The sequence below is a fragment of the Tachyglossus aculeatus genome, chromosome 2 (genome assembly GCF_015852505.1).
Source record: "Tachyglossus aculeatus isolate mTacAcu1 chromosome 2, mTacAcu1.pri, whole genome shotgun sequence".
Lineage (NCBI taxonomy): Eukaryota > Metazoa > Chordata > Mammalia > Monotremata > Tachyglossidae > Tachyglossus > Tachyglossus aculeatus.
This window is the reverse complement of record NC_052067.1, coordinates 86150701-86176912: the sequence shown is the minus strand read 5'-3', so window position 1 is coordinate 86176912 and position 26212 is coordinate 86150701. Positions and strand designations below refer to the sequence as shown.

Sequence of the window (26212 nt, the reverse complement as noted above, 5' to 3'; positions counted from 1 at the left end):
GGTGAGGAGTTTTTGCCTGATGCATAGGTTGATTGGTAGCCACTGGAGATTTTTGAGGAGGGGAGTAACATACCCAGAGCATTTCTGCACAAAGATGATCCGGGCAGCACTGTGAAGTATACATTGAATTGGGGAGAGACAGGAGGATGTGAGATCAGAGAGGAGGCTGATGCAGTAATCCAGTCGGGATAGGATGAGATTGAACCGACAGGGTAGCAGTTTGGATGGAGAGGAAAGGGCCGTTCTTGGCATTGTTGCGGAGGTGAGACCGGCAGGTTTTGGTGATGGATTGGATGTGAAGGGTGAACGAGAGAGCGGAGTTGAGGATGACACCAAGGTTGTGGGCTTGTGAGGTGGGAAGGATGGTACTGCCATCAACAGTGATGGGAAAGTCAGGGGGAGGGTAGGGTTTGGGAGGGAAGATAAGGAGTTCAGTCTTGGACATATTGAGTTTTAGATGGTGGGCAGACATCCAGATGGAGATGTCTTAAAGGCAGGAGGAGACACGAGCCTGAAGGGAGGGAGAGAGAGCAGGGGCAGAGATGAAGATTTGGGTTTCATCAGCATAGAGATGATATTTGAAGCTGTGGGAGTGAATGATTTCACCAAGGGAGTGAGTGTAGATAGAGAACAGAAGGGGACCAAGAACTGACCCTTGAGTAACGCCTACAGTAAGGGGATGGGAGGGGGAGGAGGAGCCCGCAAAAGAGACTGAGAATGAACGGCTGGAGAGATAAGAGGAGAACCAGGAGAGGACGGATTCTGTGAAGCCAAGGTTGGATAGAGTGTTGAGGAGAAGGGGGTGGTCCACAGTGTCGAAGGCAGCTAAGAGGTGGAGGAGAATTAGGATAGAGTAGGAAAATGCCATCAATCAATCAGTGGTATTTATTAAGCACTTACTGTATGCAGAGTACTGTACTAGAGAAGCAGCATGGCGCAGTGGAAAGATCCCGGGCTTGGGAGTTAGAGGTCATGGGTTCAAATCCCGGCTTTGCCACTTGTCAGCAGTGTGACTTTGGGCAAGTTACTTAATTTATCTGTGTTTGTTACTTCATCTGTAAAATGGGGATTAAGATTATGAGCCCCACATGGGACAACCTGATCAACTTGTATCCACCCCAGTGCTTAGAACAGTGCTTTTCACATAGTAAGCACTTAACAAATACCAAAATTATTATTATCATTATTACTAAGTGCTTGGAAGAGTGCAGTTAACAGAGTTGATCAACATGGTCCCTGCCCACAGGGAGCTGAACTTTTAAAAAAAGTTATTATTATTATTATTATCATCATTATTCTCACAAGCCACTTCCTGAAAACTGAATCAGAGATAACACTGTTTATTCTTCATCCTGTGTAGAGTTAGTGTTCAAGAACTACATAAGTGTTTCATTCATAGAAAGGCATTTTTGTTGATGTTTTAGTAAACGAAGCAGTGAACAAACACTTACCATATGGAAGGCCTAAGGTTTTGCAGAGGAAGAACTATTGTCAGCTTTTCCAAGAGGAATATGTGAGTGGATTTGATCGTGACATCCAGATGCCACTGTGGAGTGCTTATACGATTCTCAAGCCGGTGAGTTCCTACATCCGTTGATGTTTCTTCTTTGAAAACAATGGAACAACAATAACACTAATAATAGTAATAATTGTGGTATTTGTTAATGTGCCCATCACTGTACTAAGTGCAGGGATAGATACAATATAAATAAATAGGACACCATCCCTATCCCACATGGGGCTCACAGTCTCAAAAGAAGGGAGAACTGGTATGGAACCTGAGGCACATAGAAGTTAAGTGATTTTCCCAAGGTCACCCAGCAGTGGCAGAACCAGGATTAGAACCCAGGTCCCCTCACTCCCATGCCTACATTCTTTCCAGTAGGCCATGCTGCTCCCATGCTGACTGTAAAGGGAATTGAGTGCTAGCTAAGGAAGCTACTTTCTTGAGAATTGAAAGCAAACATCATAAACTCATTTATAATAATTGTGGCATTTTTTAAGCATTTCATTCATTCATTCAATCATATTTACTGAGGGCTTACTGTGTGCAGAGCACTGTACTAAGCACTTGGGGTAGTACAATAAAGCAATAAAGAGGGACAATCCCTGCCCACAACAAGCTCATAATCTAGAGGGGAGGAGAGAGACATCAACATAAGTAAACAGACATCAATATATATATAAATAAAATTACAGATATACACAAGTGCTGTGGGGCGGGGAGAGGGGGGAAGAACACAGGGAGCAAGTCAGGGTGATGCAGAAGGGAGTGGGAGCTGAGGAAAAGTGAGGCTTAGTCTGAAAAGGCCTCTTGAAGGAGATGTGCCTTCAGTAAGGCTTTGAAGGTGGGGCGGTGGGGAGAGTAATTGTCTGACAGATTTGAGGAAGGAGGGCGTTCCACATCAGAGGTAGGACATGGGCCACAAGTCGGCAGTGAGACAAGCAAGATCGAGGCACAGTGAGAAGGTTATTACATGCCAGGCACTGTATTAAGCACTGTGGTAGATACAAAGTAATCGGGTTGGAAGCAGCCCCTGTCTCACATGGGATGACAGTCTGAATCCCCATTTTACAGATAAGGAAACAGGCACAGAGAAGTTAAGTGACTTGCCCAAGGTTGCACAACAGGCGTCATAGTTGTGATTAGAACCCAGGTCCTCTGAGTCCCAGGCCCACCCCTCTTTTCACTCAGTTTAAGGCTCAGTTAAAGATTCTGGAGTTTGGGGGATGGACTGCTAAAGAAACTTCCAACCCTGTTTCCCTGAATAAAATGCTGTCACATATCTAATTTTCTTTATGGAGACCAGATGTTCACTATTTTGCTGAGGACTGAATGGGAGGAAATACACTAAGACTGCCATTGGTTGGGTTTTAAATGATAGAGGGAAGAATTTCCTGTCCCTGAGGGTTGTTAGATGCTGGAATGGGCTGAAATATGTCCGTCATTGAAATACGTCAATCAGTCAAACAAACTGAAGTTTATGGTTAAGGTATAGTCCTTCCATGGAGTAGATGACTCTTTGGTCCTCCTGGCCTTGTGGTTTTGTGGTTGTAATCCAGATTTATAAATTATCTTTCATCTACACCCTTCTCCCCTCTACACCTTAAAAGGACAAATAGCTGAATTTGGACAATACACATTCTGAGGGCTTTGGCTTTGGTGGGGGAGCAGCTGAATCTCAGAGAATGTCCTAATTCTCTATGCAGAGTTGTTGACCTTCTTTTACCATTTCTTAAGACAGCAATGGATCCATGCTGTTCCTTCTGAAGGACTGAAAAAAAATAATTTGCCCATAAACTTTGCTCTCTGGTGCCTGTATCCATTTATGACAGCCAACATTGGGATAGACACATCTAAATGAGACCCCAGATGAGCACTGATTAAGTGTGTTCTTCGGCTGACTGACTGGATGAAAGAATGATGAAACAATGTAGCCTAGTGAATAGAGCACAGGCCTGGAAGTCAAAAGGACCTGGGTTCTAATCCCATTTCGCTGCCATTTGTCTGCTGTGAGATCTCAGGCAAATCACTTCACTTCACTGTGCCTGTTACCTCATCTGCAAAAGGGGGGTTGAGACTGTGAGCCTCATGTGGGACATGGACTTAATCTAACCTGATTGTTTTGTAATTACCTCAGTGCTTTAGTGCCTGGAACGTAGTTTGTGCGTAACAAATGCAATGCCCTCCCTCCACACATCTGCCAAGCTAGCTCTCTTCCTCCCTTCAAAGCTCTACTGAGAGCTCACCTCCTCCAGGAGGCCTTCCCAGACTGAGCCCCCTCCTTCCTCTCCCCCATCCTCCCACCCTAACTCCTTCCCCTCCCCACAGCACCTGCATATGTTTGTACAGATTTATTACTCTATTTTACTTGTACATATTTACTGTTCTATTTATTTTATTTTGTTCATATGTTTTGTTTTGTTGTCTGTCTCCCCCTTCTAGACCGTGAGCCCGTTGTTGGGTAGGGACCATCTCTATATGTTGCCAACCTGTACTTCCCAAGCAGTTAGTACAGTGCTCTGCACACAGTAAGAGCTTAATAAATACGATTGAATGAATGAATGAATAAAAAGCAACACTGTACAGTCAGTCAATCAATCAAGATATTTACTGAGCCTTTACTGTGCGTAGAGCACTATACTAAGCACTTGGGAGAGTTCAAAACAGTGGAGTTGATAGACAGGAGAAGCAGTGTGGCTCAGTGGAAAGAGCACAGGCTTTGGAGTCAGAGGTCATGAGTTCAAATTCCAGCTCCGCCAATTGTCAGCTGTGTGACTTTGGGAAAGTCACTTAACTTCTCTGAGCCTCAGTTCCCTCATCTGTAAAATGGGGATGAAGACAGTGAGCCCCCCGTGGGACAGCCTGAGTACCTTGTAATCTCCCCAGCACCTAGAACAGTGCTTTGCACATAGTAAGTGCTTAATAAATGCCATTATTATTATTATTATAGACATGCTCCCTGCCCAAAAGGAGCTACAATCTAGATGAGAAGACAGATGTAAAAAAAAAAAAGCAGCTATGTACCAAAGTGCTGTGGAGCTGAGGGTGGGGTGAGTAAAGGGTACAAATCCAAGTACATGAGCAGTGTAGTTGAGGGCAAATTGTACTCATAATGGGGAAAAGTGAAAGGTAGTTCTGAGTTTAGGCAGGGAAATCGATGGTTTCTTTTCCAATTAAGATGGAAAAGCTTCTTGGGCGAGCTGTGATTTCAGAAACTTTTTGAATGAAAGAAGAGGAAGGACCTTATGCAATGGGAGGGATTGGAAGCAGGATGGAAGAGTAAGAGACAGCCACACATAAGATGTGGCCCAGGAAGTAAGTCTGAGGGAGGACCAGGGCGATTTAGACAGAGGGGGAGTTGTCCAAATTTCCCAAAGGGGAGTGGCAAGGAGTGGGCTGGGGAGTACGGAAGTACGGGGAAGTGAGTTAGTTTTGGGAATCTTTGAAGCACAGAGTGAAGCTCTTGAATCTACACCTACAAATCTATCTTCATGACATTGCTAAAACCTACCCTAACCTCTTCATCCAAACTGCTACCACGTTACAGCGTGGTTCAGTGGAAAGAGCACGGGCTTGGGAATCAGAGGTCATGGGTTCAAATACCGGCTCTGCCGCTTTTCAGCTGTGTGACTTGGGCAAATCACTTAACTTCTCTGCGTCTAAGTTACCTCATCTGTAAAATGGGGATTCCCCACTTGGGACAACCTGATCACCTTGTATCCTCCCCAGTGCTTAGAACAGTACTTTGCACATAGTAAGCGCTTAACAAATGCCATGTATATATTTTCTTTAATCCAAGCACTTATTCTAGCCTGTCTCTTTGCTGACTTCCCTGCTTATTGTCTCTCCCCACTCTAGCCCATACTCCACTCTGCTGCCTAGATCATTTTTCTACAAAACTATTCAGTCCATTTTTCCCCAGGTCTTAAGGATCTCCAGCAGTGGCCCATCCACCTCTACATCAAACAGGAACTCCTTACCATCAGCTTTAAAACACACAATCACCTTGCCCCCTCCTACCTTACCTCTTTGCTTTTCTACTACAACCCAACCTGCAGGCTTCATTTGTCTAACCCTGACCCACTCATTGTTCCTCAGTCTTGTCACTCTTGCCACTGGCTTCTCTCCCATATCTTGCTTGGGTCCCCTGGCCTGGAATGCCCTCACCATTTATATCTGATGACTACTCTCCCCACCTTCAAAGCCGTATCTCCCTCAGAGGCCTTTCCTAACTAGGCCCTCATTTCCTCTTCTCCCATTCCCTTCTGTGTCAACCTTTGCACTTGTATATGCACCCTTTATTCACCCCTCTCAGCCCCACAGGACTTCTAAACATATTCATATTTTATTTATGCGTATCAATGTATGTCTCTCCCATCTAGACTCGAAGCTCTCTGTGGTCAAGGAATATGTCTATCACCTCTGTTATATTGTACACTCCCAAACACCTAGTACAGTGCTCTGGATTCAGTAAGCGCTCAGAAAATACAATTCATTAATTAAATAATAATGATGGCATTTAAGTGCTTACTATGTGCAAAGCACTGTTCTAAGCTCTGGGGAGGATACAAGGTGATAGGTTGTCCCATGTGGGGCTCACAGTCTTAATCCCCATTTTACAGATGAGGTGACTGAGGCACAGAGAAGTTAAGTGGCTTGCCCAAAGTCACACAGCTGACAATTGGCAGAGCTGGGATTCAAACCCATGACTTCTGACTCCCAAGCCCACACTCTTTTCACTGAGCCACATTGCTTCTCTAAGCGCTCAGAAAATGCAATTGATTGATTAAATAATAATGATGGCATTTGTTAAGTGCTTAGTATGTGCAAAGCACTGTTCTAAGCTCTGGGGAGGATACAAGGTGATCAGGCTGTCCCTCGTGGGGCTCACAGTCTTAATCCCCATTTTACAGATGAGGTGACTGAGGCACAGAGAAGTTAAGTGGCTTGCCCAAAGTCACACAGCTGACAATTGGCAGAGCCGGGATTCAAACCCATGACCTCTGACTTCCAAGCCCGTGCTCTTAAATGTGATATCTAGTTCAGGGGGAATTCATCACTAGGTCCCAGAGAAGAGCTAGCTTGGTCAAATTAAATGGATAAGGAAACTTCGACAACTGAGTATGGGCGTTCAGACTGAAGATGGGGAATCCAGCGGTGGGGAGTTCAGAAAAGACTGTGGAATGGAAGGAAAGAGTCAGACTTGGGAGACCTGGTAAGCCTGGTGTGGGTAGGGATTGCCTCTATTGCTGAACTGTACTTTCCAAGCGCTTAGTACAGTGCTCTGCACACAGTAAGCACTCAATAAATACGATTGAATGAATGAATGGTAAAGAAACAAAGTAGGATTTAGAGGAGACTGGATGTGTGGAGAAAAGATCATCATCCAGACCCAATAATTGCACTGGATCTTGGTAAAGTTTGAAAAATCCTGACACATACCTGAACTAGAGAAGGAAGCAGAGGAGTCAGCTAAGCCAGCGGACATGAGTTGTAGTGAGGATGGTAAAGTCAGTGATGGATTTCTGCCAACCAACTAGGCCTCAGCCATGAGCAGCGGAATGATTACATTAATGCTTCATCTTGTATCTACCGCACTGTTTAGCACCATGCCTGGTACAAAGTAATGCCTATAATATACTAATAATGATAATAAATACACTTGGATGTGATTTTGGGCCTGTGCTGATATTGATTTTGAATTTTTATGTTATAGAGTGGTGAAGGGAGTGCTTTGTAATAAATTCGTTCATTCAGTTGTATTTGCTTACTGTGTGCAGAGCACTGTACTAAGCACTTGGGAAGTACAAGTCAGCAACATATTAATGCGTCTTTCATTTCTTCAGTCAGCTCCATCACCTATGAATTCATTTACACTCTTAACGCTTAGGCAAATATGTCTGCTCAATTTACTTATTTTACCACTTTAGCTATAAATACTTTTTTAGTTTCATTCATTCATTGTCCTATTTCCCAATAGAGTGTAAGCTCCATGTGGGCAGAGAAGGTTCTGGGTGCTGAATAATTGCTACTACTTACTATTATTATGGTTCTTATTATTATGGTATTTGTTAAGCACTGTCTATGCATCAGGCACTGTACTAAACGCTGGGGTGGACACAAGCAAATTGGGTTGGACCCAGTCCCTGTCCCACATGAGGCTCACAGTCTCAATCCCCATTTTACAGATGAGGTAACAGAAGCCCAGAGAAGTAAAGTGACTTGCCCAAGGTCACAAAGCACACAAGTGGCGGAGCTGGGATTAGAACCCATGACCTTCTGACTCCAGATCTGTGCTCTATCCACTATACCATGCAGCATCTCTACTAGTGCCAGGACTTTATTGAGATCCAGTTCAGCCCATGAACTGCAAGATCACACATGTCATGGAATTCTTCCATTGATCCAAAAAGCCCACTTCGTACTCTTGAATGAAAGGTTCAACAACATAATCAGTAGCTGAGTTTAGTAGGGAAATGTGAAAAGCCTTATTTTTCACGCCTGTGCTTAACAAATACCATAATAATAAGAACCATAATAATAGTAAGTAGTAGCAAGTATTCAGCACCCAGAACCTTCTCTGCCCACATGGAGCTTACACTCTATTGGGAAATATGACAATGAATGAATGAAACAACTAAAAAAAATATTTATAGCTAAAGTGGTAAAATTGAGCAGACGTATTTACATGAGTGTTAAGAGGAGAGTGTGAATGAGTTCATATGTGATGGAGCTGACTGAAGAAATAAAAGACATTAATATGTTGTTGATGTGTACTTCCCAAGCACTTAGTACAGTGCTCTGCACACAGTAAGCACTCAAATATGATTGAATGAATGAATTTACTACAAAAAACTCCCTTCACCATCACTCTATAACATAAAAATTCAAAATCAATATCAGCACAGGCCCCATATAAGGCAAAATAGGAGCTGAGTTTAGTAAGAAAATGTACAAAGCCTTATTTTTCACACCCCAGAGGCTGATTCCAAAGGCTGTTCTGTGGTCGGGACTGTTCTTGCTCAGAGTGCATCACTGGGGTTCCATCCGGGTCCTTTTATGGAGAAGAAGGAATTGGTTGTATCTGGCTTTCCACTCCCCTAGCCCCAGTCCAGATTCGTAGAGGAAAAACAAACATTTTCCCCTACCACTAATTAAAGTTTTGTCTGAACCAGAAACCAGATCCTGCTACTGACAACTACTTAATCATGGATACTGGTGGCAGAATGTTGACATAGCTTCCTTGACCAGTGTGGACAGATACTCTACTCACTCGAATCTGAGTAATATGGTTTTTAACAGTGGAAACTCTAAAATCCTGGCTAACACCCTGCTAGCCAACTCTGTTGCAGGTAGCACAGTTTTAGCCACTTAAAGGCAAAGCCCAGCAATTTGCAGGACTTGATAGAGTGTGGCACATGCTATTTATTATCCAAGTTTTAGTAATAATCACTACTTCATTTGGCAGGGGTTCTAAGGACTGCAACGTCTAATATAATAATCATAATATTGTGGTATTTAAGTGCTTACTATGTGCCAAACACTGTCTTAAGATCTGGGGTAGATACAAGAAAATCAGGTCCTGTAAATAATAATAATAATAATGGCATTTATTAAGTGCTTACTATCTGCAAAGCACTGTTCTAAGCACTGGGGAGGTTACAAGGTGATCAAGTTGTCCCACGGGGGACTCAAAGTCTTAATCCCCATTTTACAAATGAGGTAACTGAGGCACAGAGAAGTTAAGTGACTTGCCCAAAGTCACACAGATGACAATTGGCAGAGTCGGGATTTGAACCCATAACCTCTGACTCCAAAGCCCGTGAAGGGCTCACAGTCTAAGTAGGAGGGAGAAGAGGTATCAAATCTCGATTTGGCAGATGAGGAAACTGAGGCATAGAGAAGTTAAGTGACTTACCCCAGGTCACACAGCAGGTAAGTGGTGGAGCTGGGATTAAACCCAGATCCTCTCATTCCCAGACCTGTGCTGTCTTCATTAGGACATGCTGCTTCTTCACACAAAGATGATAGGTGACCAGATCAATCAATCAATCATATTTATGGAGCGCTTACTGTGTGCAGAGCACTGTACTAAGCACTTGGGAGAGTACAAAATAATAGAGTTTGTAGACACATTCCCTACTCACAAGGAGTTTACAAATCTAGAGATCGACAGCAAGTCCCTCAGCGCTAGCTGTATTCCCCGAATTCCAGGCCTTTGCTCATTCTCTGGGGTCTTGCTTGAATGTCCATGGGACAGAACAGAATCCTAGTAATTTTGAGTTTTGCAATTCAGAAATTGCTCTGCTCATATGTTGTGGTTCAAGAAAATTACATACAAGGATGCTCCGAGTTTAGCAAAAGACTGTTGTAAATCAGCCCTGTGTTTGAAAATCAGATTTTTAATGGGAGCAATTTGGAGCATGTGTTCTGTTGGCTTGGCTTTCGGACGAGTTCACAGAGTCTCTCCAGGAGATTTTGTGAGTTTAATATGCTTCTGATTGGTATTGTCCCAGAAAAACCACTGGGTGAAGTGGTCAACAACAGCTTCTCTGGGCCATTAAGGTTACATCTGGTTTTGTGGAAGGCAGAATCTTAAATATGGGGCTTTTTATATTTGGTGGGGAAGAGATTTACTATTGGTAAGCACAGGAAGGAGGGACATCTAGGATCTTTCTTTGAAAACAACAGAAACCATTTTGAATCAGGAACTGTCAGATTTCATTGGAAAACAAAATGCTTTTTCGCAGTGTACAAGCAAAATTTTTCCTTTTGTGTGCCCTTATGGTTGTAAAGGCAGTAATATCCTTTTAGTATGGCTCCAGTCTCTTGTGAAATTCAAGCTAATCTGGATAGATTTCAGCCCAGATCACTGTACCTAGATCAGAGACTCTCACAAACTTAGGTAATCAGGGTGAGCAAAACGTGAACTATTGCGGTGACATTTTTGCAGTAAGAAGAAATAGCTTTTCCTTTTCATGAAAGAATGAATCACTTTCCCTAGGAAATAGTAGGGCCGGAAGAACTGGAAATCATTCAGAAATCAACTCAGAAAAATAGCAGTCTAGAATTGTCATAATGGTCACCATTATTAGCATTTATTGAGGGGCCATTCTGTGCAGGGCTCTCTAATCAGGTGCCAAACAGTATTACAGAGGAACTTTGTCTCAAGGAGCTTAACCTCCATCCATTGCCTAGTGGATAGTAAGCATTCAAATACCCATGGGCCCGAAATTCAGAAGGGCCTAGATTCCCATTCCTGACTTTTCCACTTGTCTGCTGTTTGACCTTGGGCAAATCATTTCACTTCTCTGTGCCTCAGACATCTCATCTGTAAAATGGGGATTAAAACTGTGAGCCCCATGTGGGACAGGGACTGTATCCAACCTGATTAGCTTGTATCTCCCTCAGTGCTTAGTAGCTATGTCCAACCTGATTAGCTTGTCTCTCTTCCAGGGCTTAATATAGACCATGGCACATAAGTGCTTAACAAATATTCTTAAGGCAGACCACATGAAAATGCAAATATAGTCAGAAAGAGAAGTTTCAGGAACAATGAGAATGAATATACCTACAGCAGGGATATGTTAACAGCATCCTCTGCCTACTGGAAAAAAAGAAGTCCCAGATCTGAGCCATCCATACGCATATATGTATATAAAAAGAATTAGCGTTGTCTGAGTGGGATGATTAGCAGTGATCGGCTGGTAGGGATATATGGTCACCCCTCAACTCATTTTTTTTAAGTGTTTACTATTTGCCAGACACTAAACTAAGCTCTGGGGTGGATACAAATGAATCAAGTTGAACACAGTCCCTGTCCCATGTGGGACTCTCAGTCTCAATCCCCATTTTACCAATGAGATAATTGAAGCGCAGAGAAGTGAAGTGACTCATCCAAGGTCACACAGCAGAGAAGTGGTGGAGCTGGGTTTAGAACCCATGACCTTCTGACTCCCATGCTCCTGCTTTATCCCCTATGCCAGGAGGCAGGTTTAAGGTGAAAATAACTCTTCCTTTTAGCCATCTACCCTGCCAAGAGCTTTAGGATAATATGGGTATTTATCCTTTAGGCCTTAGAAGAGAGTGTTAATGTAATCAGGGGACTTTCCAAGGAGGTGTTTACATTAATCTAGCCAAGTCAAGATAAAGGCTTGCAGCTACAGGAGTGAAGAAGAGGACTCACAAATATTCCTGAGGCAGAAACCTGAAAGACTTGGTAACATTAATTTGGGAGTGAATGAAAGATTCATTCAATCATATTTATTGAGCCCTTACTGTGTGCAAAGCACTGTACTTGTCTCTAGGTTACAGGGAACAGGGAGGAGGCTGGTAGGTTTGACATTGATTGGGAATGAAAATTGGGTTTGAGATAGGATGAGGTGTTTGATATTTGATAAATAAAGATGAGGTATCCTGGAAGCATATAATTAGGGATGTTGCTGGGGCAGGAGGAAGTAAAAGCTGAATCACAAGTGAGAGGTCAGAGTTGGAGAGAGTAATTTTAGGAGCTAACCACAAAGACACAGAAGCTGGCGGAAACATTGAGTGTCTCAATAGGTGGTGTAAAAAGTGAGGCAAGTTGAGCTTTGAGGGTCACCCCAGGAAAATGGTGGGAAGGTGAAGACCAGCATGGCCTAGTGGAAAGAGCACAGGCTTGGGAGTTGTAGGACCCGTGTTCTAATCCCAGCACCGCCTCTTAACTTCTCTGTGCCTCAGATACCTCATCTGTAAAATGGGGATTGACTCAACCCCTCATGTGAGATATGGACTATATAATAATAATAATAATAATGACATTTATTAAGCACTTACTATGCGCAAAGAACTGTTCTAAGCGCTGGGGAGGTTACAAGGTGATCAGGTTATCCCACGGGGGGCTCACAGTCTTAATATCCATTTTACAGATGAGGTAACTGAGGCACAGAGAAGTTAAGTGAGTTGCCCAAAGTCACACAGCTGACAATTGGCGGAGCTGAGATTTGAAACCGTAACCTGTGACTCCAAAGCCCGGGCTCTTTCCACTGAGCCATGCTGCTTCTCTGAGCATCCTGATAAGCTTGTATCTACCCTCGTTCTTAGTACAGTACCTGGCATATAGTAAAGTACTTATTAAATACATTTTAAAATGAAAAGAGCTATCAAGGAGGCCAAAAATCTTAACATCTGTGCAGAAGAGTTTCCAAAGAAGCAAGTCTTTATGGCAACAAACAAGGGGATATGTATATATTAAAACACTGAAACTCAAAGGACAGGAAGAGGAGGTAAAGATATTCACAGAAACTGGTTATTTTTTAGGTGTGTTTTTAGTCCTGGATTCCAGCCAGGCAGGTGAGCAGATGAGTCTCTTTCATGTAGCAGTGACACCTGGTAGGTTTACAGCAGGGATGGGTTTCAGATTCCATATATGTATCCTGTAGGTCAGTATTAATCCCAAAATCCTTTTATTCTCTGTTCAGTTCCTCAGGAGTTTTTTTTTTCCAGCATATGACTAAGGATAAAAAGCATTTTTATCATTATGTGCTTGTCCGGCCTTCCAGCGGTGTCTTAGAATGACTTATTGCAGAAGATTCACTAGGGCCCTGTAGCTTGGGGCTGCAGGGGCTGAGCAGGAGTTTCTCTCTCCTCTCCCAACTCCGTGACATCTGGGAGAGTCAGCAGAGCCAGGAAATCTCCCTCTCTCTGCTTTGATCATTGACGACTTGTGGAGAAAGGCCCTGCAAGCCAGTCACTGCCTCAACCCAGACTTTCCTCCCTTAAGAGGCTGGGCCGTGAAAATGGCTTGCTTGATCTAGAGGGAAAATTTGCAGACTCCTGTCTAGCTGGAACCCCCCTCGGCTATTGATGTTTATGCCAGTTTGAAAGGAAAGTGGAAGAGTAAATATTTTGCCCAACGGAAATGTTTCCGTAGCCAACTGCTTCTGTGAAGTCATACAATTTTGACCGTGCCATCCTACAGTTCTGACTTTGAAAGGAAGAAAATAAGGCCAAAGAGAACCTCCTAATTTTCTCCCTCGCCGGTAGAGTATAAGCTTCTAGAGACCAGGAACTGTGGCTTTGCTTTTGTATGTGTGGTGCCGTCCTGCCGCTGTTTATGAGTGATTTCAAACTGTGGACGTTTTCTTTAGAGAAAATCCCTTAAACCTGAGACTTCCAGAAAGAAATAGCAAAGTTTAGAGTTGCTAACAATAACATAACAAATATATATTGGATCCCAGTGGTGTACTAGGAGCTGACACCAGGTTTCTATTTTTGATTTTACTAACATTTTCCTTCTGGTTCTTGGCAAGAAAGCTTCCATTGCTCCTCCAGCAAACAGATGATGAGAGCACATCTCAGAGAATTAAAGGATAGCCAGATGTGGTAAAGGGGAATCCTTGCACAGAGTAAGCCCTCAATTAATACCATAGATTAATTGGTTGATTTTTTTGTTTGTTATTTTTTTATGGTATTTGTTAAGCAGTTACTAAATACCAGGCACTGCACCAAGTGCTGGGGTAGATGCAAGATAGTCAGGTTGGATTAAGGCTCACAGTATTAATCCCCACTTTACAGATGAGGTAACTGAGGCACAGAGAAGTTAAGTGACTTGCCCAGGGTCACATAGCAGAAAAGGAGGAGGAGCCAGGATTAGAACGCAGATCCTCTGACTCCCTTTCCCACACTTTTTCCACTAGGCCACATTGCTTCTTTGATTGTTTGAATCAACAGTTTTTATTGTCAAGAGTACTGAATTTAGTCCTTGAGAGAGAACAACAGAAGGATAAGACATGATTCCTCCCTTTAAGGAGTTTGCAATATAAAGCCATAAATTAGTTACAAATAATGGTAGTGAGAGAGGATACTGTCAGCACTAATTACGGTACTTAAGTGCTTACTATGTGCCAAGTGCTGGTCTAAGTTCTAGGGGAGATAGGAGATAATCAAGTTAGACAGTTCCTGGCCCACATGAGGCTCACAGTCTAAATAGGAGGGGAAACGAAAACTGAATCCCCATTTTATAGATAAGGAAACTGAAGCAGAGGTAACTTGTGCCTTGCCTAAGGCCTTACAGCAGACAAGTGGCAAAGCTGGAATTAGAACCCAGGTCCTCTGATTCCCAGGCCCATACTCTTTCCACTAGGCTATGCTGTTTCCCAAAGAAAGAATATGTAAAGATGAATATGTGAATGAAGGAAAAACTAATTAGTGTATGGAGATTCAGTCATTCAACCATATTTATTGAGCGCTTACTGTGTGCAGAGCACTGTACTAAACGCTTGGGAAGCACAAGTTGGCAACATATAGAGACGGTCCCTACCCAACAACGGGCTCACAGTCTAGAAGGGGGAGACAGACAAGACAAAACATGTGGACAGGTGTCAAGTCATCAGAATAAATAGAAATAAAGCTAGATGCACATCATTAACACAATAGAATAATAAATATGTACAAGTAAAATAAACAGCGTAATAAATCTGTGTAAACATATATACAGGTGCTATGGGGAGGGGAAGGAGGTAGGGCGATGGGGATGGGGATGAGGAGAGGAAAAGGGGGCTCATATGTGTACAAGTGCTGTGGATTGTATTTGGGTATACAAATATCCAAATATTTGTGTATATACACATATACATACATAATATATATTGGTGTTGTGGATAGAGCACGAGCCTAGAAGTAAGAAAGTTAAGGGTTCTAATCCCAACTCTGCCACATGCCTGCAGTGACCTTGGTCAAGTCACCTGCTGTGACCTTGGTCAAGTCACTTTACTTCTCTGTGCCTCAGTTACCACATCTGTAAAATGGGGATAGGGACTGTGTCCAAACCGATTTACTTGTATTCATCCCAACACTTAGTACAGGGACTGACACATAGTAAGTGCTTAACAAATACCATACACATATAATATATATATATATATATATATATATATATATATATATATATATATATTTACACAGAAGGGCTACTGGTGGCTATTGGGCTGATGAGATTGAAATAGTGTAAATTAATTGAGGAAGACTTCCTGGAAGAGGTGGATCATAGGAAGGCTTTGAAGAAGGGACAACCCTTTTCCAGGGGCCAAGAAACATACATTTGGCTTAACAGTCTTTGATGATCCATACTAATATGCTCTTTCCAAGGCATCACTGAATTATGAGATGCGGTCAGATGCTCCAATCTAATGTTTACCTGCTATCCCTGTCCTTTTTTGTACATAAAAGGGCTCGAGTTGTGTCCATTAGTGGAAATGTGGACCTCTGCACAATCCAAATTCATTCATTCATTCAATCGTATTTATTGAGCACTTACTGTGTGCAGAGCACTGTACTAAGCACTTGGGAAGTACAAGTTGGCAACATATAGAGACGGTCCCTACCCAACAGCGGGCTCACAATCCAAATCAAAGATCCTGCCCATGCTTCTTCAGGCTGTTGTTGCCTGACCATGTGACTGATGGGGATGGAAATAGATGATCACAAGAGGTCGAGTGGAAACAGCACAGGCTTCTGAGTCAGAGGATCTGGGTTCCAATTCCAGCTCTGCCACTTGATTGCCCTGTTACTTTGGGCAAGTCACTTAACTTCTCCATGTCTCAGTGTCCTCATCTGTAAAATAGGATTACATAATGATTTTCACTTCCCCTCAGACAGGTAGCTGCAGTTTGGTCAGGGATTGTGTCTGGTCTGATTGCATTGTATCTACCCCAGTATTTAGCACAAAGTAAACAATTAACAAATGCCACAACGATTATCATGCTAAAACAAGGATGGGCTATTGCTTCGTTCTAGGTTTTCATGGACAGGGCAGCTTTAAACATTTGGCCACTCTGAACTGGGGAAACATTTGGCATCCCCTCACGTCCTTTATGATGGATGTCACTGCATTAGACATTACGCATTACACCAGGCATGTGTAATAATATAATATAGAAATTGACTGAGTCTTTTAGACTGTGAGCCCACTGTTGGGTAGGGACTGTCTTTATATGTTGCCAACTTGTACTTCCCAAGCACTTAGTACAGTGCTCTGCACACAGTAAGCGCTCAATAAATACGACTGATTGATTGATTGACTGAATTCCCCAAATTTGAAGCATTTCTCCAAGGGAACTCCCTCATCCACCCATTCTTGCTCCCTTTGCTCTAGAGCCATTGATTTTTCCCTCCCAAGCCCCCACTCATGCAGTCACCACTTCTGAGTTTGGCACTATCAGGTTTTCAACCACCATCACCATCCCTTTGCCCACCTGCCCTCTCTCCCGGCAACAAACACACCTTCTTGACAGGGCATTCTGAGGTGGCTGCCTCACACTCTTTCTTTTTTATATAAATATAAGCACTTAAATAAATGCTTATAATGTTCCAGGTACTCTACTAAATGCTGGGGTAGATATGAGATTATCAGGTTGGACACTGTCCCTGCCCCTTTTGGGGCTAGCAATCTTAATCCTCATTTTACAGATGAGGTAACTGAGGCACAGAGAAGTGAAGCGACTTGCCTCAGGTCACGCAGCAGAGAACTGTCAGGATTAGAACCCACGTCTTCTGGCTCCCAGGCCTGTGGTCTTTCCACTAAACCATACTGAATCTGGCTCTTACCCTAGGCACTATGGTGGCAAGGTGACTTGGCTTCCTGAGGGCCTTCTCAGACCCAATCTCCGTTATGTCCCTGGTCTGTAATTCTCCACTCTGCTGCAACAGTTGTAGAGATCTCTTGAGAAGCAGCATAGTGTCATGGATAGAGCATGGGCCAATGAGTTTGCATCCCAGCTCTGCCACTTGTCTGCTGTGTGGCCTTGAGCAAGTCACTTAATTTCTCTGGACCTCAGTTACCTCATCTGTAAAATGGGGATTAAGAGTGTGAGACATATGCAGGACAGGGACTGTGTCCAACCCAATTTGCTTGTATTCACTCCAGAGCTTAGTATGGTGTCTGGCGCCAAGTAAGCGCTTAACAAATACCACAATTATTATTATTATTAATGATATGCAGTGCCATAGGTGAATCATTCCCCTAACTTGTGTTCCTTTTCCATAGATGCACACGGAAATAGAGTTCTGGCTACCTGTGGTTTTAAGGGAGTGTGCTCAATAAATGTCAGCAGACTGAGTAGGGGAGCAAAAGCCCAGGAAAAAGATTAATGGATGATGGAGGGTTTTACAGAGCCTCACCCCCACCAAACCAGAGTTCATACTGTTTGGCTCCAGACTGAGTCCAACATTATTGAGTTGTCATACCACACCTGTTCCCACGGGGTTTGACAACTGGGTGTGAGCCTGGAAATCAAACATCACAAGACCCTTGGTTCGGCTGGGAAAAATCAGTTCCTCCAGCCACTAATTTGCCATCTGTAGTGCTTGCCTAAACTATCCTGTGGCAGGTGGGTAGACTCATCCCCGGAATCCCGTGGCCAAGGAAAGCACCTCCCTCTCACCTTCCCAGCTCCTCTACAATCTACATTGTGCTGCTTCTCCAACACCTTGGGGCTTAGGGCAAACTCCATCAGGGTCCCAAACCAGGAGGGAAAGGGACCTCGGGAACATGCAGCAAACATCAGTTTCCGCTGCTTGTGGAGATCTGATTCACTATGAAAATAGGAAAAGGTTCACTGAAAACCATCCTAGGAAGTCTCACAAACCATACAGGGCAGAAGGTTAGCCTCAAACGTGGGCGTAATTTTTTTTCTCTCTCTCTCTCTTTCCGCTCAACAGGGAGACACATCGCCTCTTCCTCCCAGCATGACAGACTGTCTGCGGGCTGATGTTAGGATCCCTGCTGCTCAGAGCCAAAAGTGTTCCTTCTATGAGATGGCACAGAATATCACCCACGACTTCCTCTTTCCTCCCAGTTAGTATGACTCCTTTTAGAGCCGGAGCTAGAAAGCCTTCATCAGCGGGATGAGGGCTGGGGTTTAAACATATTCGCTGCCTCACAACAACCTACTTGGGGTCAGCAGGCTGCTGCTAGGGAGGAGACTTCCAGTGGCAGAGCGTGGGCCAGATGCAGCACAACAGATGGGATGAAGACAGCTACATTTTTCAGCAAGCTGACTGTAATCTCGCCCAGATGTGGAGGGAGTTTGGCAGGTCGAAGTTTATTTTTGAAACAGAAGATGTTTTGGAGGGGACCGGAGGCTTCTAGAAAAACATTCCCCCTGTTCTTTCCCAACTGGGGCCTGATCACAGAGAGCAGCTAACCCTTGCAGAATGAAGCAGGAGTCCAAGCCTGCATCTCAGCCACCAGCTCAGGAGCTTGGGTGACAGGGGAGGAAGGCAGACAGACAACCACCTCCCCAAAAAGAGAAGCGATGTGGTCTAATGGATAGCACGAGTCTGGAAGTCAGAAGGACCTGAGTTCTAATCCTGGCTCTGCCATTTGTCGGCTGTATGACCTTGGGCAAGTCACTTCTCTGTGCCTCAGTTTCTTCATCTGTAAAATGGGGATTAAGACTGTGAGCTCCGTGTGGGACAACCTGATTGCCTTGGAGAAGCAGCATGGCTCAGAGGAAAGAGCACGGGCTTGGGAGTCAGAGGTCATGGATTCTAATCCCGACTGCCACTTGTCAGCTGTGTGACTTTGGGCAAGTCACTTAACTTCTCTGTGCCTCAGATCCCTCATCTGGAAAATGGGGATTGACTGTGAGCCCCATGTGGGACAACCTGATTACCCTGTATCCCCCCAGCACTTAGAACAGTGCTTGGCACATAGTAAGCACTTAACAAATGCCATTATTATTATTATTATTATTATTATTATTATTATTATTATTATATGTGGGACAGGGACTGTGTCCAAACCTATCAGCTTGCATCTACCTCAGCACTTGGTACATTTCTTGACCCATTTCAAGCACTTAACAATACCATAGAAAAAGTTTGGATCAACCCTTTATATCTCTCACTCTGGGAAAAACCAACATGCTCCTCTGTAACTAATATTTCCATTCTTTTCAGATAGAAATCTCCTCTAAACTCCCTTCCAGGGGAGATTTCCAGTAGTTTTAGATTCTGACAATGCCAGACATAGTGTCAGCAGGCAGACACGTTTGTGGTATTTCAGGACTCCCAGTGGACGCCGCGATCCAGAACGGGCATTCAGGGACATGTAAGAGAGGAAAACAAGGAGCAATAACAATGAGGCAAAGGAGCACATACCGTAAAATGTCTGAACTGTATCACTTGGTGGAATAGAACTGTTTTGTTTTGGCCGGTTTTATCAGGGAATGAAGTGGTGGTTTCATCAGCCAGGTAGGGAGCAAGTATTTGGGATTTGTTTCTCTTGGAAACAACACAGGCAAAAAGTATTCATAGAAGCAAGGAGAGGTTTTTTTAAATGGTATTTAAGTGCCCATTTTGTGCCAGACACTGTACAAAGTGCTGGGAAACATACAAGCTAATCAGGTTGGACACAATCCACGTCCCAAATAGGGCTTACCATCGTAATCCCCACTTTGCAGATAAAGGAATTGAGGCACAGAGAAGTGGAGTGGCTTCCCCAAGGTCACAGAGCAGACTAGTGGCGGAGCCTGCATTAGAACCTTCTGACTCCCAGGCTTGTGCTCTATCCACTAAGCCACACTGCTTCACAAGGGGTTGGATAAATTTATAGGCAATTGGTCTCTCCCCTGTGAACCTTCTATCTAAGGGTGAATCCAAACACTTCTTGATCCTATGAATATTTTTTGTCTGCACAATTTCCTCCAATAACTGATTCCTTATTTTTATGTCTGCTGAGGGTGGCTGCTTATATCTGCTGGGAAAGGGAAGACTGTACCAATGAAAGTTGGAAACATAATCAAATGGCTGTTTCAGCTGCAGCTGGATCTCTATAGCCTTAAGGGAAAGACTCTGTCCTGGTGTATCCTGGGATCAGGCATGAGTCCAAAGTTCAAGGGAACCAAGCCCTTCAGGTGACAAACTGGTTTACCTGGCTTCTAATCAGAACACCAGAGGAAAGCAGGTTGTAAAGTGGATCCGAGGCCCATTGAGAAAAATCTCAAAAGTTTGGTGTGAAATGGGGAAAATCTGAATGCTTCTCTCTCTCTCTCTATTTTAGCCTTAAATGAAACTGCCGAGAGTCAGTATGATGCTTTAATTACCAGCAATTTCATCCCCATGCACGAACAGTTCAGGAGTGAGTACAAGTATTCTGATTATTATGTTCTCATCGGCTAACTGTTAACCCGAGTTCATTTCCTGAAGCTAAATACCAGAATGAGTGAAGCTTGGGTGAGGGAAGGACTGTTGGAAAGCTGCAGAAGCACGTGTGATACAGCTTTGGGTGACTTTACCCAGAAAGGAAGAAGTCACCTCTCTTCTCACATGTAGGCTTCCTCATGCATCCTTCCTTCTCTTCTAGGCCTCTCTCCCAAGCTCCATTGCAACTACACCCCACACTCAAAAATGTCCAGAAAGTCTCATTAGAGCTGAGTTATCCCAATGCCGCAGAGAGGGTACCACAAGGGTAATTAGTCAGAGAGCCTCATATTTGGTGAATACCCCAAGACTGATCATTTTAGAGAAGGCTTTACAAAGTGATTATTCTCTTTCTCAACTCTATAAAAATGCTCCATTTTAGCATTCTTAGTAAAGAAGGAGGTGTGGTCGGGGAGGAGGCAGGGTGGGACAGGATTCTGGTTGTCCTTGCCTAACAAAAGCCTCTGGCCCTTGGGCAGGGGCTGGACAATCTTCTCGGCTTTTCCTCCCATTTGTTTGAAGTTTGTGTTGGACTTTGCTCTTAGTCGCTTCTGCAAAAGATATTGAAATTCCACCAGGCTTGTAAGGGGAAGAAAGAACCTATCTCCCCTACGACCCCTCCTCACTTTCCTGAAAGACAAGCAAAAAGGTGCTGAAACGAATCCTTTAGTCCTGACTCCATTCCCTGCCTTCCCCCTGCCCAGTGGCCCTCTCAGATTTCAGCGATTCATTCAATTGTATTGTGCGCTTACTAGGTGCAGAGCACTGTACTAAGCCCTTGACATTAAATCCAGACTGCTCACCTCTCCCCACCTCCTCTCCCACTGCCTGCAGTTTCTATCTTTTTCCACAGAATTTTTGTAATTGGAAATCCTATGGAATTCCTATCCTATCCACAGGACTAGCAGTCATGAGTTCTGGGGAACAGAGTGCCTAGAGCCATGGGAATCAGGATCCACTGGGGGCTGAGTATGATACAGGGCAGACAGGGAATAAAGTCTTAGTACGAAGGTTTGAGGGAGGGAGCTTCGCTGGTGGCTTGAAAGGAAGCTGTGAGAGTAGATGATGAGAGATGACGCTCTCAAGGTCTGCTAGGGGTCTGATATAAGAGACTCCATTGACCCCGCCTCCTCCGCACCTTCACAGCTCAACCACCAGCATCAACACACGTTCTCCTCTTTTGAGGAACTCACAAACGAACAGGGAGACAGATTGACAAAAATTATTTACAGATTTTTTTATCAGCTTCTGCTCTGTAACTCCTGCTTCTCACTGGACCCCTGAAAGTCTGATTAACTGTCTTGGTTTTCTGCCATAATGGAAGGTCAGTAAACTGTCCTGATTTTTTGCCATAATGGTGTTTCCCTCCAGTACTTTGAAGTACTCCTAATCAATCAATCAGTGATATTTAGCACTTACTATATGCTGATCACTGTACTAAATGCTTGGGAGAGGACAGTACAACAGGATTAACAGATACGTTTCTGGCCCATAATGACCGGAAGGAGGGGCAGGCAGACATTAATATGAATAAATAAGTAATTTATAATATATAATCTGATATATAATTCCCTAGGAGCTGGGCATGCACAGCTGCCAATCCCTGTACTAGAGAAATAACTGTAAACTATGTAGTAGAAATGCAAACTGTTATAGGCATATTTCTGAATGAATTGAATAAATGTAATGTCAGTAGTTTATTGAAGCTTTTGTGCACTTTCTCTTGTAGAAAATAAAGCTTGCTTTTGCATGTTGTGAAAGTGGAAATGTGTCATGACCAACTTTTCTCATGACCAGCTTTTCTTTTCTTTCAGAAATCTGGAACTACTTTCATCGGACTCTGCTTATAAAATACGCTTCAGAAAGAAATGGAGTGAATGTGATCAGTGGACCAATATTCGATTACAACTACGATGGCCACTTTGACACTCTAGATGAAATTATGAAGTAAAGTTATAGAATAAGAAAACTGAGATTTTTCATTTAAGTAATTAAAATGGCACCAAATTCAGATGAAATCTACAAGATAATCCCCCACAGTTTTAAAAGTCAAATAATGAGAAACTAAGACATTGTTTTTTAAAATAAAGGATGCTTAGTGTCTACCCGGGCACTTAGTACAGTGCTTGGCACATAGTAAGCACTTAACAAAGTACAATTAAAAAAAAAAGCCCATGATTCTAATTCCAACTCTGTCAGTGACCTTCTGGATAATTTCCGGAGAGGTCCTTAACTGTGCCTCAGTTTTCTCAAGTAGAAAATGGGGATAATAATACCTGTTGCTCCCTAACAGGGGTGTTGGAAAGGGAAATACTTTGGATAAATAAAAGTGCTCAATAAAATTAGGACCTTATTATGGGACCGCAAGCCCCATTTGTTATCTGATTATCTTGGATCTACCACAGTGCATTGTACAGTCCTTGGCACATAGTAACTGCTTAAATTCCATTACTATTATCATCATCATCATTATTATTATCATGCCGGAGTTCTAAAGTTCTGTTGTGAATATATTGCCTAGATCAGGAGTGTTGTGCTTGGGACAACTTTTGATGTCACCATGATTCCTGAATACCTCCTTCATATCAACACAAAGTTCTGAATATTCCCAAATATGATCTGATTAAATCTAGCTCCAATCTTATCTACTTTGAGAACTGGGAGGAAGAATTAAAAATAAAATCCTTACCAAAAAAAAAAAAAAATCCTCCTGAATATTCAACTTTCATCTCACCGATGTCTTTCCGTAGGCATGCAGCCACTACTATAGTTCCCATACCAACTCACTACTTTGTGTTGCTGACGAGCTGTAAGGACAGGACCAACACTCCACTGAACTGCTCAGGCTCTCTGGATACTCTGCCTTTCATCCTCCCACACCGTCCAGACAATATCGAGAGCTGTGCTGTAAGTATACGTTAGGCGTTACCCACCCAGAAGCCCCTCATAAGTCATAGTCTCAATTCTGGGGGTGCTGTGAGAGTGCTACTTATTGAGGGCAGGGAATCTGTGTTTGGTTACTGTTGTACTTTACCATACACTCAGGGCACTCAATTCTGCCATAACGTATGGTTTTGCTATGTGTTTTGACTAGATTGTTGTTAGGGAATTAAGGAACAGAGTTAATCAGCACAGGAGAATGACCCTGGGAGTCACAGGAACTGGGTTCTAATCCCAGCTCCTCCAGTGGTGTGTTTCGTGACCTTGGGTAAGTCACTTGAGCTTTCTGTGCCTACATTTCCTCATCTGTAAAACGGGGATTCAGTACCTATTCTCCCTCCTACCTAGTCTGTGAATCCTATGTGAGACAGGGACTATGTCCAACCTGGTTAACTTCTTTCTATCCCAGCACTTAGCACAGTGCTTGGCACACAGTAAGAGTTTAACAAATGCCACAATTAAGACCTCTTGGTTGAGATGCAACTCTAGAAGAGTTATGAAGTCGGGGAGAGTGAGCTTGTTGTGGGCAGGGAAAGTATCTGATGTTACATTGTACTCTCCCAAGCACTTAGTACAGTGCTTTGCGCACAGTAAGTGCTCAATAAATAGGGTTGAATGAGAGTTGTGATCTGCCAGATGTGAAGAGGGAGGGAGTTCAGTCAGGAGAAAGGGTATGAGCACGTGATTGATGGTGATAGACAGGGAAATCAATCAGTAATATGCATTTAGTTATGGTGTGCAGAGCACTGTACTAAGTGCTTGGTAGAGGGCAATACTACAGAGTTCAGTAGATAGATTCCCTGCTTACAACGAGTGTATAATCAAGAGATGAGAATAATTCTATGTTGAGAATGGAAATCAAATCACATGCAAACTTTCCTTTTGTCTCTCGGTAACAGGGAAACAAATCAGAGTCTGAGTGGGTTGAGGAAAGAGTTGAGGCTCACGCTGCACGTGCCCGAGATGTGGAGTTGCTTACCGGGCTTGACTTTTATCAGGAGAGCAAATGGCCAGTCCCTGAGGTCTTGAAGCTCAAGACATTTCTGCCCACTTTTGAAACTATAATTTGAACAGGTAAAAATCACATGGGAAAATGTGGCCGATGGGCTATCTTTGCTGAAGGATCCCTCTGGAAAGAACGCTGATAATATTCTCCAATGTGGAAAACCCAGATGAGTCTTTCTCAACTCTTTGTTCTCCACAAACTCTTCTACTTCTTTTTCTACCTGAGGATGCAGCCATACCATCAGGGAGTGGGAGGAATGATTTCCACTATGAGATCATATGAATGGGTCGCTGGTTTTTCCCCAGAACGAGAAAACCTGTCCCAAAATGTTGCTCAAATAATCAGCTCTGGTTACTCTATCCTATCAGATGACATCTGCCAGCTGATGACATTCCTTCCCTCATACCACTTTGAGCTCTGACGACACATTTCTGTGGGGGATAAAAACACTTTAGTCTGGGTAGTGGATTCATCAAATAGTTAAAGGGGAAGCCTAAAATGACACTATTTTTATTGGAATTTTAGCCATCCTAAGTACATTTAAATCCACCACCAAGAATGCCCCTGGAAATGCATTTTTTTGTTGTTGTTGTCGATTAATGTAGCAAAAGCCTTAAAGAATGGGAGAGATAAGACTACACAAGATTCTCAGGTGATCTTAAGCCACTGATAGCATATCTTTCATGATGTTCCCATGATGTTCCCAATTTTCGTGACGTGAAGTTGGACCGCACATTACTTCTGATTTTTGTACTGCCATGCCAAAATGATTATGAATCAATGTCAAATTTACAGTTTTGAGAGTCTAGGATAAAGACATTGATACGAACTTTCATTATGTCTTTGACTGTGCCACATTCAACCCAAAATGATTCAGAATGGATTAAAGTGTAGGGTTAGGTGTTCATTATCAATCTCGGATTTAAACTAGATTGTCTTGGAAAATATTTGCAATTAACTCTATCCCTGGAGCTATGGGTACAGTTCCAAAACTTAGAGAAAAATGTCTGTGTTATGAAGATAATAAATTTTGGCTACCACTAACCAAATTTTCTGGATTAAAAGAAAAAAATCAATTAGATGTCCATGACCTAATTAGAATATAACTGCTGTCCATATAACGCAAGATTGTAAAGCCCTTATTGGCAGGGAACAGGACACTTTATTTTGTATTTCCCAAATGCTTAATGTAGTTCATTGCACCAGCTGGGTGGTAATAGTGATACCAGTAACTGGCAGTTCTGATGCCTGTCTATTTGTTTTGATGTCTGTCTCCCCCCTCCTAGACCGTGAGCCCTTTGTGGGCAGGGATTGTCTCTGTTGCTGAATTGTACTTTCTAAATGCTTAGTACAGCACTCTGCACACAGTAAGTGCTAAATAAATGCAACTGAATGAATCAATAGGCTTTGATTCATCTGAGTGCACAGTTAAATTAGTAGTAATAGTATTATTAAACACCTATTTCTCAGTGCAAGCTAGGAAACTCCATGCTTGATATTTCTATTAATGGCTAAGTTTTCCTGGAATACTGAAATTTTCATTCATTCCCTCTTGGGATCATTGCCTAGCAAATATAGGA

At 43.1% G+C, this 26212-nt stretch overlaps 1 protein-coding gene across 1 annotated transcript in view; it reads left to right on the top strand.

The window, feature by feature from the left end:
• ENPP3 (ectonucleotide pyrophosphatase/phosphodiesterase 3) overlaps positions 1-25951 on the top strand; it is a 131048-nt gene extending 105097 nt beyond the window's left edge. Inside the window, exons 21-26 of the mRNA XM_038769368.1 lie at positions 1425-1576; positions 18203-18338; positions 20547-20624; positions 22501-22633; positions 23437-23593; positions 24526-25951. Coding sequence (XP_038625296.1) covers positions 1425-1576; positions 18203-18338; positions 20547-20624; positions 22501-22633; positions 23437-23593; positions 24526-24696 — 827 coding nt within the window. The 3' untranslated portion in view covers positions 24697-25951. The remainder of the gene's footprint in view (positions 1-1424; positions 1577-18202; positions 18339-20546; positions 20625-22500; positions 22634-23436; positions 23594-24525) is intronic.
• Positions 25952-26212: the final 261 nt, after the last annotated feature.